Source organism: Lacerta agilis, chromosome 3, assembly GCF_009819535.1.
Source record: "Lacerta agilis isolate rLacAgi1 chromosome 3, rLacAgi1.pri, whole genome shotgun sequence".
Taxonomy (NCBI): domain Eukaryota; kingdom Metazoa; phylum Chordata; class Lepidosauria; order Squamata; family Lacertidae; genus Lacerta; species Lacerta agilis.
The window spans coordinates 33,791,429-33,808,246 of record NC_046314.1 but is presented as its reverse complement, the minus strand read 5'-3'; the positions used below and the strand labels follow the sequence as shown (position 1 = coordinate 33,808,246).

Here is a 16,818-nt window from a genome sequence, read left to right as displayed (position 1 = left end):
TATTCATAAGTCACAGATACATCATTTGTACAGTTGCACTTTCTCTCTTGTACAAAGACTTTCTCCACCTTGTTTTATATTTCCTGTTAGCAGTAAATACAAATAATGCCCAGTGGAATACTAATGTGACCTTTAGTTTATTGTAAGTAATGTAGATTTACAGAGGAACAGCTAAACTTCAGTTTGAGATATAAAGAGCCACAACAACTTTGAATGTGGATGCTTTGATAGAGCCCACGGAGTATGACTGAATAAGCTTAATAAAGATTAATTCCCTTGGAAGAAAGAACTCTTCTCTGAATAAATTACTTTCTCTATATTGAAATGTTAAACAGATCATTCTAGTACAAATTAAAACTGAACACTGCATTGCTGATATTTCTAGATGATAATATTAAAAATAACTTGGCAGAATAGAAAAGTAATTCAAAAACTTAATACAAAAGGGAAAAATACTTTTTTTATAGATTACTGTGCTGTCATTCAATATGTGCAATTGTCCCAGGAATTTAGTGGCAGTTCTGTGTGTGTGTGTGTTATAAAACCCTTATGTGTGAACTGGGAACGGAATGAAACCACCATTTTCTTGTTTAGTCTTCCCAAGGCTTTTGCATTCTCTAAAAGGAGTCAACTGCAACCTCCCCCAGCCTACCTAAATACAATGCAACTAAGCACACTCTACAGTTGATGTCACTACTAACCCAAAGGAGTCATGCAGCAACTGTTAGCATGCTCAAGTCATAGGAATAACACAACTAAAGATAGAAAAGTGACTGTTATTAGATAGCAGAATGGGAACAGGAAGGTGGTTATTTTCTCAAGATACAACACCAAACAGGTATGTATAAATGGAGTACATTACTTCTTCCTAAATATCTAATGACTATCTCTAGCTGTAATGCAAAGTTTCCAGCACATGATCCAAAGCATGCTTTCATTTGTACAATAGACAGAATAAAAACAGTACAACCATGTTATTAAATCTGACAATCCTTTCCAAATGGATACAAAAATGCAATTACAAATATTCATCAGTTACATTCTTGGCAGTATATTAATAAATTTATGTAATATTTTTCAGCATACTGTTGTCTACATTTTAACAGTTCCATTCCAACATTTATGTTTATGGCAAAATAAACTGAAGATTCATTCTCTTTTTTATTCTCAGTAAAACCATGTAGAATTAATGGCAATTAAACTTATTCCATATATCATCTGAATTTGTCTGGTCAGCACAAAGAAATGCTCATTCAAATTTTGACACTGTACTATTGAAATAATATTGACAATAGTAGGCAGTTGCAAATATTCCAATGCTTTAGAACAGGGGTCCCCAAACTAAGGCCCAGGGGCCGGATGCAGCCCAATCGCCTTCTCAATCCGGCCCACGGACGGTCCAGGAATCAGCATGTTTTTACATGAGTAGAATGTGTGCTTTTATTTAAAATGCATCTCTGGGTTATTTGTGGGGCATAGGAATTCGTCCATATTTTTTTCCAAAATATAGTCCGGCCCCCACAAGGTCAGAGGGACAGTGGATCAGCCCCCTGCTGAAAAGGTTTGGTGACCCCTGCTTTAGAAGAAGCTTTTCACTCCTTACATATCCTGGAAAAGAGACACGAGACACGCAGACTAGGATCTATGGCTGGCAAAGATTACTCCAGTTAGGATGAAACAGAGGGGCAGGGAAAATGTCACTGAAACAGCATGGGAAGGGCAGTGGCTGCAAGGCTGCAAATGACTGATAGATTAAGGATCTGAAGAAGTGTGCATGCACACGAAAGCTCATACCAGGAACAAACTCAGTTGGTCTCTAAGGTGCTACTAGAAAGAATTTTCGATTTTGTTTTGATAGATTAAGGAGTTATCCAGAGTGGACTGTGAGCCTGGCTGGAATTGCTACTTTTAAGTGGAAAAGAGAATCGGAAGATCTTTGGCTTAGCCCTTGTTGTAACCTGCACAGTGAAAAACTATCATATTAAAATCAAACTTGCAAAACAGAATTACTCCTCATAGCAACTGTGAAAACAACAACTACAGTGGTACCTCTGGTTACATACTTAATTAGTTCTGGAGGTCCGCTCTTAACCTGAAACCGTTCCTAACCTGAGGTACCACTTTAGCTAATGGGGCTTTCCACTGCTGCCGCGCCGCTGGTGCATGATTTCTGTTCTCATCCTGAGGTAAAGTTCTTAACCCGAGGTACTACTTCTGGGTTAGCGGAGTCTGTAACCCAAAGTGTTTGTAACTCAAGGTGTTTGTAACCCAAGGTTCCACTGTAATGGTATTTCAGTTTAATACCAGTGGGCTAGCCATGTTAGGCTGTGTACAAATGTATGTAATTTCAGTAGTGAGGCTGCTGTGGAACACAGTCAGACACAACATTCTCTTCTGAACTGAGCCAACAGGGAAACCTGTTCTGCTAGGATGCAACAGAATTGGCTCTACATAGTACTGATTGACTTGCTTCTGTGATGTCACAAATTACTTACAGTGGTATCTTGGTTTACGAACTTAATCCATTCCGGAAGTCCATTCTTAAACCAAAGTGTTCTTAAACCAAGGCGTGCTTTCCCATAGCAGCGAGGGACTCAATTTACAAATGGAATATACTCAACATGTTCTGTTTCCAAGGCAAAGTTCACAAACCAAAACACCCACTTCTGGGTTTTCAGCATTCTTAATCCAAGTTGTTCATAAACTAAGCTTTTCTTAAACCAAGGTACCACTGTATTTCTTTTTTGCTTTAAAAACAGTGGGTGGAACCTAATTGGTGTCACTCTGTTGACAAAACACATCTGTCATCAGAAGAGGGAGGCAGGAAACTTCCAGTGATTCCTCTTCATCTCTGCAGACCTCTCCCATTTACTCCACAGCCTTGGAAACCCTATAGAGCAGCTGGGAGATATCCTGTGAGCTGCAGGAAAGAAGGAAGTGCCTAATATTGCCCCTCACCTTCTAATTATATACCGTTATGTCTTCTGGCAGCAAAACACCGCCAATGGGATCTTTCTTTCTTTCTTTCTTTCTTTCTTTCTTTCTTTCTTTCTTTCTTTCTTTCTTTCTCTCTCTCTCTTTCTCTTTCTTTCTTTCCACTAAATTAACTTTGAAATTGATAAGGATATAAATGACATTTTAAACAATACAAGAGATATCCCATCTGAAGCTTTGGAGGAAGGGGGTGATGAATGCTAAACAAGCATTTGATTCAGAGTCAAGTACATCTGTTGCTTATGTAAACGCAGCAGAAACAACACTCAACACATGGGGAAAAAAACACATCCAGTCCAGCTTCAAAGTACATTCATATGCAGTGATGAACACAGAGCCCTAACATACTTTAAAGGAGGCATGGGGAACTTGTTGTTCTTGGACTGCAGCTCCCATAATCCCTGAACATTGACTTTGCTCGCTGGGGCTGATGGGAATTGGAGTCCAACAGAGCTTTTCCTGCAAAAAGCTCGGGGCACAGAGACAGAGCTTCTAAGCACAGGCTGGTGCCTGGAAAGAGCAGAGCAATGGGTAAATGTGGATAAGCCCTCAGAGAATGAGCTAGTCTTTCATTTCCCACTTCTGCATGTGTTGTTTCATATGCAATATTCCCCTACTGCCAACTCCTTCCCCATGACTGCCCTTCTCTTACTTATGGAGAGCTGTGCTCAGAGTAGGCCTGTGAAACGTATGCACAAAACACAGACTGAATGATGCCTTAACAAGTTTATTGTGGCATGAGATTTTGTGAGCTAAAGTCCACTTCTTTAAATTCACTTGGTTGCTCTGTAAAGGTGAAGTACTGAAGGGGATTAGAGGATTTCATTGAATAAATGAAACACATGGCATAGAGCTAGACCTTACTCATGACCCAAGAGAATTTGCTTTTGGGGGGTTGGTTTGCACACACCTTGAATGTGACGTTTATCTTACAATATCTACAGTTTTGTTCTGACCCTGATGCTAACCATGAAAAAAAAGACTCAGTGAATGTGCCTCAGTTACTGTGTGTGTCAACTATTAAAGTTAATGTACAGTACTGGCATTGTCTCTTAGGGTAATACAATGCAGCTCCAATCTAGCAAAGCTGTGATGGTGTTCAGCCAGTAGCATGAGCCAAAACAGGGCATGTCCAGTGGCAGCATTCAAAACTTTGTTCCCTTAAGCCCTCCCTCGAAAAGTACCACAAGCTATGAGATCCCTGGGGATGGCGTAGTAATTTTCCTCCCATTGGAGTCAGCGGGAGAGAAGGGGAGGAATGTATAAGGGAAGAAGAAAGTGACCCCCCCACGCACACACAACTTCCTGCCATAGCTTAGGCCTTAGGGAGTAGTGCTAACTCCACCATAGGATCTCCCTCCCCTTCCCCCAACATAATTTGCGTTAAAGCACAAATAATTAACATATTTTTTCCAATATGGAGTTACTCTTCAGGGAAGAGAATCCAGCTGTTTATATAGAACTAACTATGTTTGTTTCAGTCATGCTTTTTAACCCAATCCTTATGAGGGAAACTATCTCACAATTAATGCCAGACAGTTGACTCTGCATGCATGCCCAAGGGCTTCAAAGTATCAAACCCTCAGGGTTATTAGTTATGTCCTGGAATACACAAGATGTTACAGAATTGCAAGAGTAATGGGAGAACTTTAGGCATCAACTTGGCTAGCTGTATTGGGTGGTGCAATGTATTTTGCAAACCAATTTGAGGTTTGTTTGCTTTTACAATAAGTATATAAATTTTGTGAAGTAAATAAAATAAGTTGAAACTGCTGTTAATTTATTGTTTTTACTGATGCTTTAGTGATGTTGTCATGTGTGGTTTCTATATTTATCATTATTGTTTCTGTTTTATTGCATTTGTGGTTGCCCTGAGAACATTTGTTGAAATGTTCAACAAAATCCAACAAATAATAAACAGATAAACTATAATGTCATTATCAACCAAATAATAAGATAAACACAGAACATAAATTACAATAGTGCATCATTGAGCATAATACTCTTAAATATTGCCAGCATCAGGCCTTCCAGTTGGAATGTATTCATCAAAGCTGAAAATAAAACAATTTTTAACTATTCAAGTTCCCTCCTTTAAACTACTTTTTCACAGTAGCAAATGGATCTCTTTGTTTGAACAAGTATCCATTTGCTGTGTACCCTAAGTCAATTGAAATGTGTTCAAAGCAGCTATCATTTAAAAAACAGAGCTCCTTTTATGTTGGTGATAATAAACAACTTTAACAGAGTAAAGCCAGAATTGGACTTGTTTACATAATGACGCTGTAGTCAGCATCAAATTTTAAAATAGAAGCTAATATAAAATTAGCCCTATAGGGTGCCTAAGAGTCGCTGCCCAGCAGTCGCCACACTGCAAAGGTTTCCTGGCCTTTGCAAAACCTACCATATTTTTTCTGTGGATAAGATAAGATAATCTTTTTTCCTTAGAAATAGTATGCAAAAATTCTGGGTCATCTTATACATGGATAGCAGAGGTAGGACAGGTGATTGGTGGCAGCAGGCAACAGGCAGCAGGAGATTGGCAGCGGCGATTGGGCGTGTGATTGGTTGCTGTGGCAAGGCCTGCTGATGATTGGCTGCGGCTGCGGCAATTGGAGGTTGATTTACAGCAGCAGCGAGGCATGCATGCAATCGGCTGTGGTTGCATCAAGTGTGCAGTGCAGGTGGGCTTTTGGTGGCAAGTGTGCAGATGATTGGTAGACGCGGTGATGCATGCAATTTGCACTGGCAGGCAGGCTGTAGAGCGATTGGCGGTGGTGACCCCCGCCCAAAGTTCAATAACTCTGGGCAATCTCCCCCCCCAATTTCCCCAAAATTTTAGTTGCGGTCCCCCAAAATAGGGGTTGTCTTATACTTGGGAGCGTGTTATACTCGGAAAAATATGGTATATACTATCTACAAATCCAGGAAAGAACATGGCATGGCGTCAAACACCAGATCTGAAGTGTATTGGGTCTATGAATGAAACTTCAGCTTCTATTTCTACCAGCCATGAATAACCAATTCTACTATCTTCAATAGAAATAACTAGTATAATAATAATAATAATAATAATAATAATAATAATAATAATAATAATAATAATAATAATAATAATAATAATTGTACCCCGCCCATCTGGCTGGATTTCCCCAGCCACTCTGGCCGGCTTCCAACAAAAATCAACTACATTAAAATATCACACATTAAAAGCTTCCCTAAACAGGGCTGCCTGTTTAGGGAAGCTTTTAATGCTTAATATTGCATCTGTAAGGCATGTTTGTTCAACAGTGGGCTCTCAAATTTCAGCAGCGCCCCGTGTAACACCAAAAATTGGCGCCCCATGTCTCTTGTTTTCCATCTACTGCATAGTTGCGGCGCCCTGAGGTTCCACGCCCTATGTGACCAAACTGGTCTCGCTCCCCTAAATCCGTCTCTGTGTCCAACGTGCTGAATTACAATCTGGATTCTTATCACAAACACATAATAGAAACAAACCTGAAACATGTTCAGGTATGTTCTTACATAGAAAAATTTGCAGCTTTCAAACTACTTTTTTTGGGGGGGGGGGGCGGCGAACCATATACTAGAGAGTCAGAATTTTACTAATATATGGTATTTATGTGCTGCAGGAATTCATTAAACATATTGTCAATTTACTAAACTGAAATGTAAATTGGTTCTTAAAAAGAGAGAGAGATTAATTATGTCCTCAGTTGGCATATCAACTGAACCAAACCATAGTTTAGAGTGTTTGGGCTCCTGGAGAGTAAAGTAGATGTTGGCCACTTTGCTCCTCCCTAGTCATTTTGCTGCTGAGCTGCACCAAACTGTGCTTTGGCTTAGCATGTCGTCTGAACCCTGATTCAAGGTTCTCTTCGGACAAATCACAAGCTGCAACCATGGTTTTGCCTTTGGACAACACACTAGGCCAAACCCCAGTTTAGTGCATTGCAGCAGGAAAACAACCATGGAGGACCAAAATGACCACAACCTCTGATCTGGGAGCTCACACATTTGCTTGTTCATGCTAAGCCATTGTTTGGCTTAACATTACATGCAAATGAGAGCTATGTGTGTTTATTTCTGCTTTTATTACTGTTTCTTACCTGCTTTTAATCTCGTTGAAGAAACAGATGTGACATAATTTTGGAAAACAAACTAAACTAACCACACACACACACACACACACGTAGAGTTAACCTTAAGGCAATGATTTTACTTCTTTGAACTGTTTATTCTCTATTGTAGAGTTCTCAAATCCATTTGAACTCTTAAAAACAGTACTGAGCTAGACACCTTTTTCACAAGAAGTTGAATTTGATAGTTGATAAAATACAGTCGGCTTTAATGTATTAAAGTTTCACTGTTAACATTCAAGAACACAGAATTATGAAAATGTATTTCTCATCAAGATCTAACACCATATAAAAAGAAAACCTATTCCCTACAGTGAAAAAGATAGAAATATTTTATGTTCTAGAAAAGAACATGAAAGCTTTATTTTTATGTTAATATTATATGTTTGCTAATGCCATGAGAATATTATTAATGACAAATAGGAGTCAGTGCAAATAAAATATAATTGAAATTTAAAGTGAAATACATTCTCTGCATGGTCCATGACTTTCATGTTTTAAAACACGCTAATAAAATTCAATTTTCACTTACTGTCCCTATCTATTCTGCTTGGTACATTACCACAAGCACTGAGTCACAATTTCCGCCTACAGGTTTTTTTGTTTTTTTTTAAAGGTAGAAACATGTATTTGGCAAATATAATTATCACCCACACATGTCTTCATTTCCTAAGTATCCCGTGGCTTAACTGGAATGGATGTTGAGAGAAGCACGTACAACAAGAGGAATGGCATCTCTTTTGCAATTAAAATTTAATTGCTCCCCAAATACAGCAGCTGAGAAACGACACTATAAATGCTCTTTGCTGCATGGCCTCTGCATTCAATGAATAACTGCTCCATCCAAATCTCTGTGGGAATCATAAGCCCCAATTTACCAAAGTGTGCTAGCTGTCAGACTGGTGCTAGAACACTTTTGAAAGAACATTCAGGTCTGACTTCCTCTGGTATATGAGCATCTAGGTTGCCAGATGCTCCACTTTGAAGGAAGCTCCCCTTTGCCTTGCTCCTAAATATGACAGCTTGATAGATTATCATGGGTGCACATACTGTGTCCCAAAGGATAGATATCAGAAACATCATGTTTAACTGTGGAATTCTTAGCAATAAAACACAAGGAGGTGAGAAAGCAATAATCTATACTTAGCAGCCTCTTCTACACTATGGAATTCCAAACAGTACTGCACCCCAGTATTTGTGCCTTTTTGGGGGGAGGGAACCACTAAGACCAGCATTTGTGAGAACTTCTATAGTGTGCTAACAAAGGATCTGGGCAGATGCATTAGTCACACTCTCCCATCAGTCCCAGGACTATCTTGATGCATCCATCACAAACACAACCAGCGAGCTCTGTAAATCCATCCACCTACCCTCCTCCAATTGTGTTAAGAGCAAACTGCCCCACAGCTGCTGCTCTTCTATAAAGCTGGCCATTGGGGACTTGGGCAGGTGGAAGGAGGGAATGCTTGCCTGGCCACCCCCACCCCCTTGCCATCAGGAATGGGTTAAAGACCGCAACAGCTCCCAATAACAATTACAGCCTTCAGATGCTAATGGGTTCCCATGTTTCTCAGACACTTTCTTTGGTTTAATTGTCTTAATAGTCAGCTTCAAGCATCACTATTTTTGTGTGTGTGTGTGGGGGGGGGTTCTTATTCTAAGGGACATTAATTAGTTTTAAATGATGTTAAATACCATCCCTGCCGTTACAAGGGCTTCTATGGGATCTTTACAAGAAACGAGCAGTTGAGTAATTTAAAATCACTTTGTCTTTATCCCCAGCTGCAGACTGAATATGGAGAAACACTGACCTGAAGGAAATCAAAGGCAAGCCTTGCTCCCTTACTACTTTACCCTGCCACCCCTTACCCAGATCTCCTCCCTGCAACCTTCATCCTCCTTTAGCTTAAAGGGAGTTGAGCTGCTCTCCCCCTGCCCCCATCCCTTAGGAGTATCCTTGGCAGCTCAGCAGTTTGAGCAGCTTCAGCTTTTCTTCTCCCACACCACTCAGCCTTGGCTGCCCTTAAAGAAAATCCTCACAGAACAACGTGTCAATTTTGCATTCCTTCACAAAGGCAACTTCTATTAGGGAGACTGGGAGCTTGGCTCTGCCTCCCCATAGACAGAGAGCTTTGTGACCATGTAGGAACCAGGGAGAGAGAAAAACATTTCCTGCATTAAAATGCAACCTTCTCCAACACAGGGACTACGTTAGGGAATGTCAGCCTATCTACAAGATCATTTTGAATTTTAATCACACATCAAGTGTTTTCTGTATTTATAGCTTAGTTCAATGAGGTTTCTACATCTGACCCTGGTGCTTGTTTCCTTAAGATTTTACTACATCCACGTTCTCTCCTCCCCCCGCCCTTTCTTTTGCACCTGTCCATGATCAGCCATGGTACAAAGGGATGCAGAAAGAAAATTTTGACAGCACAATTCTATACTCAAAAGTTAAGTCCCATTGAGTTCAATGGGGCTTACTCCTGTGTGAGTGCATAAACAATTGTTGCCTGATGAATTTCTAAGTGGCTCTTAGAAATGTATTGATAATAGTCTCAAGATCTTTCATAGGTTAGCCAGCTATTTCTTTAAATAATTTCTTCTTAACATAGCTTGCTGCTTAGTTATTTAATTAAAATGCAGTCTCCAAATCATTCATATTTCTTTTTGAGACTATGGCTTTTTCTGGAACGTCTCTTGCCTAGAGGTTTGTTTGTTTTTTTAAAGTAGCAGCCGGCCTCCTTGTGGACTTCTCTAAATACCAGGAAGAGAACATGGTGGATGTCTCCAGTTTGTGTGCTTCCTAAAGTCTGATCTTACAAATCATTATTGAAGCTCCATAATGGATGCTCCCTTCTTTCAGAATACCTTGAAACAGATCTCACAAGGTGCCTTATGATTATCCTTGGCCTCTGGGATTCTGGCCAACCTGGATCTTTGGAACTCTGTTCAGGTTACCCATATGCCTTTGGAAATATTTTCCTTGCAAAGCCAAAGCAACAGGATCACAGGTGAATAAGCATATGGTAGCTGGGTGGTTGCAGTGAGAAGAAAGATAATAACTTGGCTTCCACCTGTCAGAATTATTCTTAGCAGGTCTAAAAACAAAACTAGAAGTCCTCAGTAAAATATGAGGGCTCTTTAAGGGAAATAATAAAAAACCCCACACTTTTCTATCAGATTAAATGAGAAAAATTAAATCCTCCCTCTTGGAAGGAATCCAGAGGATGACTGTCTGTGGACCTTCAGATATCCTTTCATGCAGGCAGCTGGTGTGGAGTGCAACTCTGACAGACTTACATATATATATATATCAGTTGAATCAAAAACAAGAAAGGGCTGTAGGACAGCTGAGCCTTCTTGAAGAGCACCTACCTTCCTTCGGTGGTCGCTTGGCTTCCCTGGTGAGATTGCAGACCTGGGTGGTTTGCAGCTCCTGTGTGAGGCAGCCTTCCGTCTGCTCATTAAGGGGCAGCACTACATTATTGAGCAGCACCAGGGAGTGGTCATCTCCCCCCCATTCTCCCAAGTGCTGAGGGCAGGTGCATTTTGTATACATGATCCCACAGGACTCTGTTCTCCCATTCTCAGATTTCAAGCAGCTCTCCAGCCAAGTGCATAATACGTGACAACCAAACTGGCTTGGGCTCACCTTGTTCAACACCAAAAATTCAAAGAAAGACTTTTGATCATCTTCCTTTTTGTATAATCCTATGAAATCGAAGGGGTAGACCCGGCGAATCTGAATGAAATTCTTATCGTACTGCAGAAATACAAAAGCATTCTTGGAATCACAGAGTTGCATTATAGAATGGTTATTCTTTAAGAGATCCTTAATTTTCTCATGGGAAAAATGATCGAACTGATAAGCCAACAGTGAAAAGTTAGAGCAGCTGAAGTCCTTTTTGGAAAATTTCAGGTAAATACTATATTTGGTTGGATCTGGGTTTTCCAGCGTCCAAGTGCAGTTTGTAAAGTTTTTGGGAAACATTTCGCTTACAGAATACGATCCATAAATGACCCCCTTCACCAGCGTTGAACACCAGAAGTCTTGGGCAGCATTAAATCCAAACATAACCAGTAGATAGGTGGAAAATATATAAATCAGCAAATTACGAACAGCCTTCATCCTATGTCATTTGGCCTGTAGGAAAGGAGAGGAAAGAAAAATGCAGATCGAATGCTTCATGCAATGAAAATTAAACTCCTTCCAAAATTTCAGCCAGCTGTTTTCAACATTTCAGTTAGAATGTGCGTATATTTTTCCTCTAAAGGAGGACTTCTTCACCTTTTTTATTTTTCTTTTAAAAAAGAGAATTATAATACAAGGAAATTTTGGATGCTGTGTGAACAGTGCCACCATGTGGCCAGTTTAGCTGTCAAATTCTCCATATCCAAATTTTCAAAAATAACATTTGCTACATTATTAATTGGAATGCTTCCTCCTGCTTAACACATATACAGTTTGGCAACACATGACTCTCAACCCCAAATTAGGGTTCAGTGGCCTTTGTCTGATAGATCACAAGAGGAACAGTAATTGACTTTTAAGCTAAGGAGCCTTTCTATATAACATTTTCATATACTGCCGGAGGAGGGGGATTGGGAGCAGCTGTTGTTACACAATGTATTTTCTATTATGTTTTAGGAATAATTGTGGTGAAGTAGAGTTTATTATTTTTAAGATGCACAAATTATTATTTGCTACAGTTGGGGTACTATCTCCCATATGGCTGCATGTCATTGTAGTAGCATCCTGGTTATATTAAGATTTCATTTAAAAAGGAAACTCGGGAGGGAGGACATATCAAGATTGAGAAACACTGAAATATTGGAAGGGTTATCTTCAGAGGGAATATAGCTGGTTAGACAGCAATAACTTTTTGCTAGCTATCAGCAGAACTAAAATTTAGAATTCTGAATGCTCTCGGGATACACAGTCCATCACCCAAGATGGAGCTAGGCAGCATTTCTGTGCTAGAACTTCCCTCTGAAGCAGACCTGGATTATATGTCCTGGTTGTTCCTTGCCCTCTGTTGCTAATAGTTGTGTTTTCAGAATGTGTTGGTTAATGAAATCTACTGTCATCTCTTCTCTTTACCAGCACCCCTTTCCAAATATAGTAGTTATATTAGTCCTCTACCTGCAATCTTTACTTGCTCTTCTCTAATACAGGTGTAACTAAAGGAAGTGAGCCTTGAGTACATTTACCCACCTACGGAATAAATGCCATATAGCCCATTTTCAGCATTAATATTTATGAAGTTGTTTAGCCCTTAACAATTCTAGTTCTCTTTGTATCAGTGGTAGCTGATAAAAGTGACATTGAGGTAATATTTTTTAGTTGGCAACACTAACCTCTTCCATTGTTTGTCTGGAGGCAAACAAAGAGTTACTGAGTTTTTGACACAGTCTCCCCTCACTCTCTCTAGCTTTTTCATCTTCTCTCCGAATGACCAGGCATCTCCCACCCCCAATTGCGTAATGCTGAACAAATCGGAGGATTCAGTTCCCTCAAAGAGATTTTGTGCTTCCCAGATTATAAATTGCAGGCTCTGAACACTGAGAAGAGAAAAACAGCAGTGACTCTCTTTAAATGTGTAGTTTTAAAGGGAGAGAGGTTTTGGGAGGGGTAGAGGTATAGTTGTGGGAATTACCGCCTGCCCCCCCATTACCCAAACCATTAGATTTTTCTCTTTGCTGAACATCACAAGCAAATGGCTTCTTTGCAACACACACAAACACAAACCACAGATGTGATAGGCCATTTCAAGGCTACGATGTGAACTTGCTATGGGTAAACACTGCAAATAATCATCTACTCTTTACAAATGTTGCTGGAGCACTTTACAGGCATTGCAGTTGTGCGCAGCATTGTTCACAGGGGGGTCTAGGCACTGAAAGACAATTTAGCAGTAGAGCACTAAATTAGGAATTCCATCGGTGTGAGGAGAACTGCCTCAAAATCTGAAGGGAATGTTTAAGACAATAAATGCCTGAGGAGGGCATGTGTGTGTGTGTGGGGGGGGCAGCCAGGTAAGATTTTAAAAATACTATGGTCTGCAGTGCTAGGCTGCTTCCTATAAAGAAAAGACAGCATTTTGGCTTTCACCCTCCTTTCTTTTCTTCTGAACAGGAAAGAGGCAATCCTCTGTCAACTACACAGGGCTTTCTTTTGAGTACACTGGAGAGGAGAGGATTTTGGGTGAGGATGCAGCAAATGCCAACGACGAGAACTTCATTTTATAAGCAGGAGGCTTCGATGGAGGTTTTTTGGAGGTGAAGGGTAATATCTACTTGGGGGGACGGGGACAAAACTGTTCCCAAAAGATCTAAGACTGCTCGTCGAAATCTTTTCCACCGAAAAGCATCCTCGTCTTTTCCCACCCTCCTCGGTGACACTGTAGTTTAATCGAACCTAGACGGCGCCATCACTCCACGGATCTGCTCCGCCACGGAAGACCCACACACAGACTTCCCTTAAACTTCCTATTAACCTCAGGATCCCCCGCTTCCCTCTCCTTGCGAGAAAATCACCCCGATCGTGCGCTAGACCTCCCTGTGTCGAGCGGTAGGGCAGCCAATGCCTTGCCCAGTCGCCGAGGAGACTTCGCCAACTTTTTCCAGGGGCGAGGAGGGAGCACTTGCGCGGAGGGGTCCCGCCAGGTGGTGCGTCCCACCCCCACCCACCCCCACCCCACCCTGTCTCTCCTTCAGCCCCGAGCTCCCTCTCATCCCCTCTCCCGCCCCAGCCTTACCTTCCACTCCGAAAGCAGGCAGGCTATTTCTCTAAGAAGACCCCACCGCCACAGGCACACGTCCCAAAAGCAGGCATGGAGAGGTTCCCCTTCGGGCGGAAGCGCTGTTGCCCATTTTCCTCAGCGCGCATTCAAAAAAACCAAAAGAAGAAGAAGAAGAGGGCTGCTGAGGGGGAGGGAGAGAAGGGGAAGGGAAGGGAGAGAGAAAAAAAACCCGCAGCAGAGAGAGGGGGAGGGAGGCTCAGCACGGCCAAAGGATGGCTTCCCTCAGATCCACCAAATCCAACCACATATAAAAAGAAAGGGGAGGGCAGCCAAAGCCCCCGAACAGAGACTGCAGGAAAGAAGGGGGCGGGCGGGTTGCAATGGACTTGGCTGGAAAGCAGGGGTTTTCTTGTGTTGTTTCACTTGGGAATAAAGTGTCTCAACCCAACAGCGGAGACCCGGCGAAGGAGATGAGCCCAGAAAGCAAACTCAAAGAGATCCGGCTGCCCTATTGCAGATTTGTTGGCGGGCTTTGGCTCTTGGCGGTTGTTGTCAGTCGGCTTGGTCTCGTTCTCTTTTCGCCGCCTTCTTCTTCTTCCTCTTCCTCCTCCTCCTCTCCCGCCCTCTGGCTCTCAAGTACCTGAGGGAAGGACAGCGGTTGAGGTGGAGAGGTGGAGGGGGATGGCTGTACAATCTCTCCCTCGCAAGCTATAGCCTCGGCCGAGGATGTCGAAGAGCTTCTTCGAGCGCGGAGGGGAGAGGAAGGAGTCCGCGAGAGAGCGAAGGGAAGGCGGCGATGCTCGGCGGGAGTGCGGGAAGAGCGAGCCACGGTGAGTGTGGGTTGTGTGTGTGTGCGCGTGGCGTGTGTGTGCGCGCGCCCCTCTCTCTGTGAAGGAAAGAGAATGGAGATGTGTGTGAGCTCCAGTGCGCGCGTGTGCGCTTTCCCCCCTCTCCTGTGTGTGTGTGTGTGTGTGAGGGAGGAAATGAGCGCGCGCGCGCTACTCCCTCGCTCTGTCTCCCGTAGCAAGTGCGCTCCGCGCTCGGCTGTCCGCGCGCGCGTTTGTGGCTCCACCACCTCGCTCCTTTTCCTCGCTCCCTCCCTCCCTCCCTTCGCCGACCGACAGTTCAGGCTCTGGGAGCGCAAGCACCGCGCGCTCCGCTCGACATCCTCTCCGCGCCTTTCTCCGCCGTGTGCGCGCGCGCGCGCGAGGCAGGCTTCCCTCTCGGCTCCGGCAAGTGGGCCCGGCGCGGCGGTGTGATTTCGCACGTCACAGCTACTAAACCCCAAGCACGTCTCTCCCTCCCCACAACAAGCCGGTCTTTTTCTGCGTCTGGGAGGTTTTTCCAGCTTCAGTTCCCACACGGCTGTGGCTGGCTGCGAGCGAAACTCGGAGGCTGGGGAAGAGAAGGGGGCGCGCGCGGGAGAGAAGAGCAAGAGCGCAGCCTTTGATTTCTCTCTCTCTCTCTTTCTCTCTCTCTCTCTCCCTCCGTCCTCTCACCCCCCCACACCCGCCGCCTCCCTCCTTTCGGTCTTTGCTCCTAAAGCTTAAAGCCCTCTGTCGCAGCCCCAAGACCTGTCAGTTCGCCACCGCGATGCAGATTTAAATGATCTGGCGCTCCGAGGGAAAACATCGCAGCTCTCAAAGTGCCGCCTTCCACTGTTGGGAACAATAGCAATTTCTTCCGCGAGGCTGCAATTAACACCTTGTTTGTTCTTTGCCCAAAATCTAGGGGGCTCTTGCTTAGGATTGTGGCAGAATTTTCATGGCTGGAGAGAGAGAGACAGAGAGAGAGAGACTCAATCAGTCTGCAAATAGTGACTCCGGAAGCCTGTGATTTCTGCTTCTTTCCCCCACTCTCTTTTTTTACCTAAGTTATCGTCTGTGGGAAGGGCGGGTGGATTTGAAGAGAGGGAATTGTTCCACTGATTTCTTACCTGTCTTGTTCGCGGCGACAGGAATTCGCCTGCTTTAATTTCTTTGTCACGATAGGGGGACGCCTGATGGCGTAAATGTGTGATCAGTTGTTGTTGTTGTTCTTGTTGCTGCTGTATTTTTTAACATCTCTTTTTTTTGCGCTGGGACATGTTTAAGACTGATGGCAGAAAACTGAATGGCCATGGAAAGTAAGATTAGCCCGTCCGGAATAATTTCTGAAAAGGAACGCAACTGAATGACAATAGGCATGAATGGGTTTTTTAAAAACAAAAACAAAAAACCCCCCCAATGCATCAGAACTGCACTGCAGAAGAAAGGAAAGGCAGGTCAGCTGGTGTAACTGAGCCCTGGGGTTTGTCAGTAGGGCTCAAGGAACCATAGCTGTCAACTTTTCCCTTTTTTAAAAGGGAAATTCCCTTATTCCGAATAGGATTCCTCACAAGAAAAGGGAAAAGTTGACAGCTATGCAAGGAACCCAGAAGAATGCCACAAATATGTGCATGTTGTGGGGGTGTCTGTGGAACAGAGGAAAGAAGGAAAACTGCAATGAGTGGAGTTGCAAGGCACAAATATGAAGGACTGGTCTAATAGGAATGTGCATCAAGATGCAGTGTTGGTCTCCAGAGTCCAATGGCAGTCCAAGCCTGAATTATAGCCTCTGAAATGGAAACAATTTGAAAAGCAAAATGACAGCAGAATCACAGCGTCCAGAAAAAGGGTGGCTTGTGGGATGATATTGTCTAGGTGAGAATGATGGCATGGAATGATACTGTCCAGATTAAAGTGTCAGCATAATGGCAGAGCAGATTGGTAGTGGAATGGCATGGAGAGCAAGCTGACAGTAAAATGACAGTGTCCAGAGCACAGAGGTATGGCAGTGCCCAGCGTGACACAGCAAAATGGGTATTCCCAAAGTGAAATGACGTTAGGCAGGCTTGGGCACCAGTATGGCCGGGACTGGGCAGTTCTCAAAATGGAATGACATTGGAACAGGAGAGGATT

At 43.0% G+C, this 16,818-nt stretch overlaps 1 protein-coding gene across 6 annotated transcripts in view; it reads right to left on the bottom strand.

Moving 5' to 3' along the window:
• Positions 1-14,834, bottom strand: part of ADGRB3 (adhesion G protein-coupled receptor B3) — a 424,323-nt gene extending 409,489 nt beyond the window's left edge. For 2 of the 6 annotated variants that reach the window (XM_033143210.1, XM_033143212.1), the window contains exons 1-2: positions 13,895-14,832; positions 10,512-11,280 (exon numbers count right to left, since the gene is read on the bottom strand). In XM_033143210.1, the coding sequence (XP_032999101.1) occupies positions 10,512-11,265 (754 nt within the window). In that variant the 5' untranslated portion in view covers positions 11,266-11,280; positions 13,895-14,832. Of the gene's footprint in view, positions 1-10,511; positions 11,281-13,894 lie in introns of those variants that run through there. The other 4 variants (XM_033143214.1, XM_033143211.1, XM_033143215.1 and 1 more) reach the window with 4 other exon arrangements.
• Positions 14,835-16,818: the final 1,984 nt, after the last annotated feature.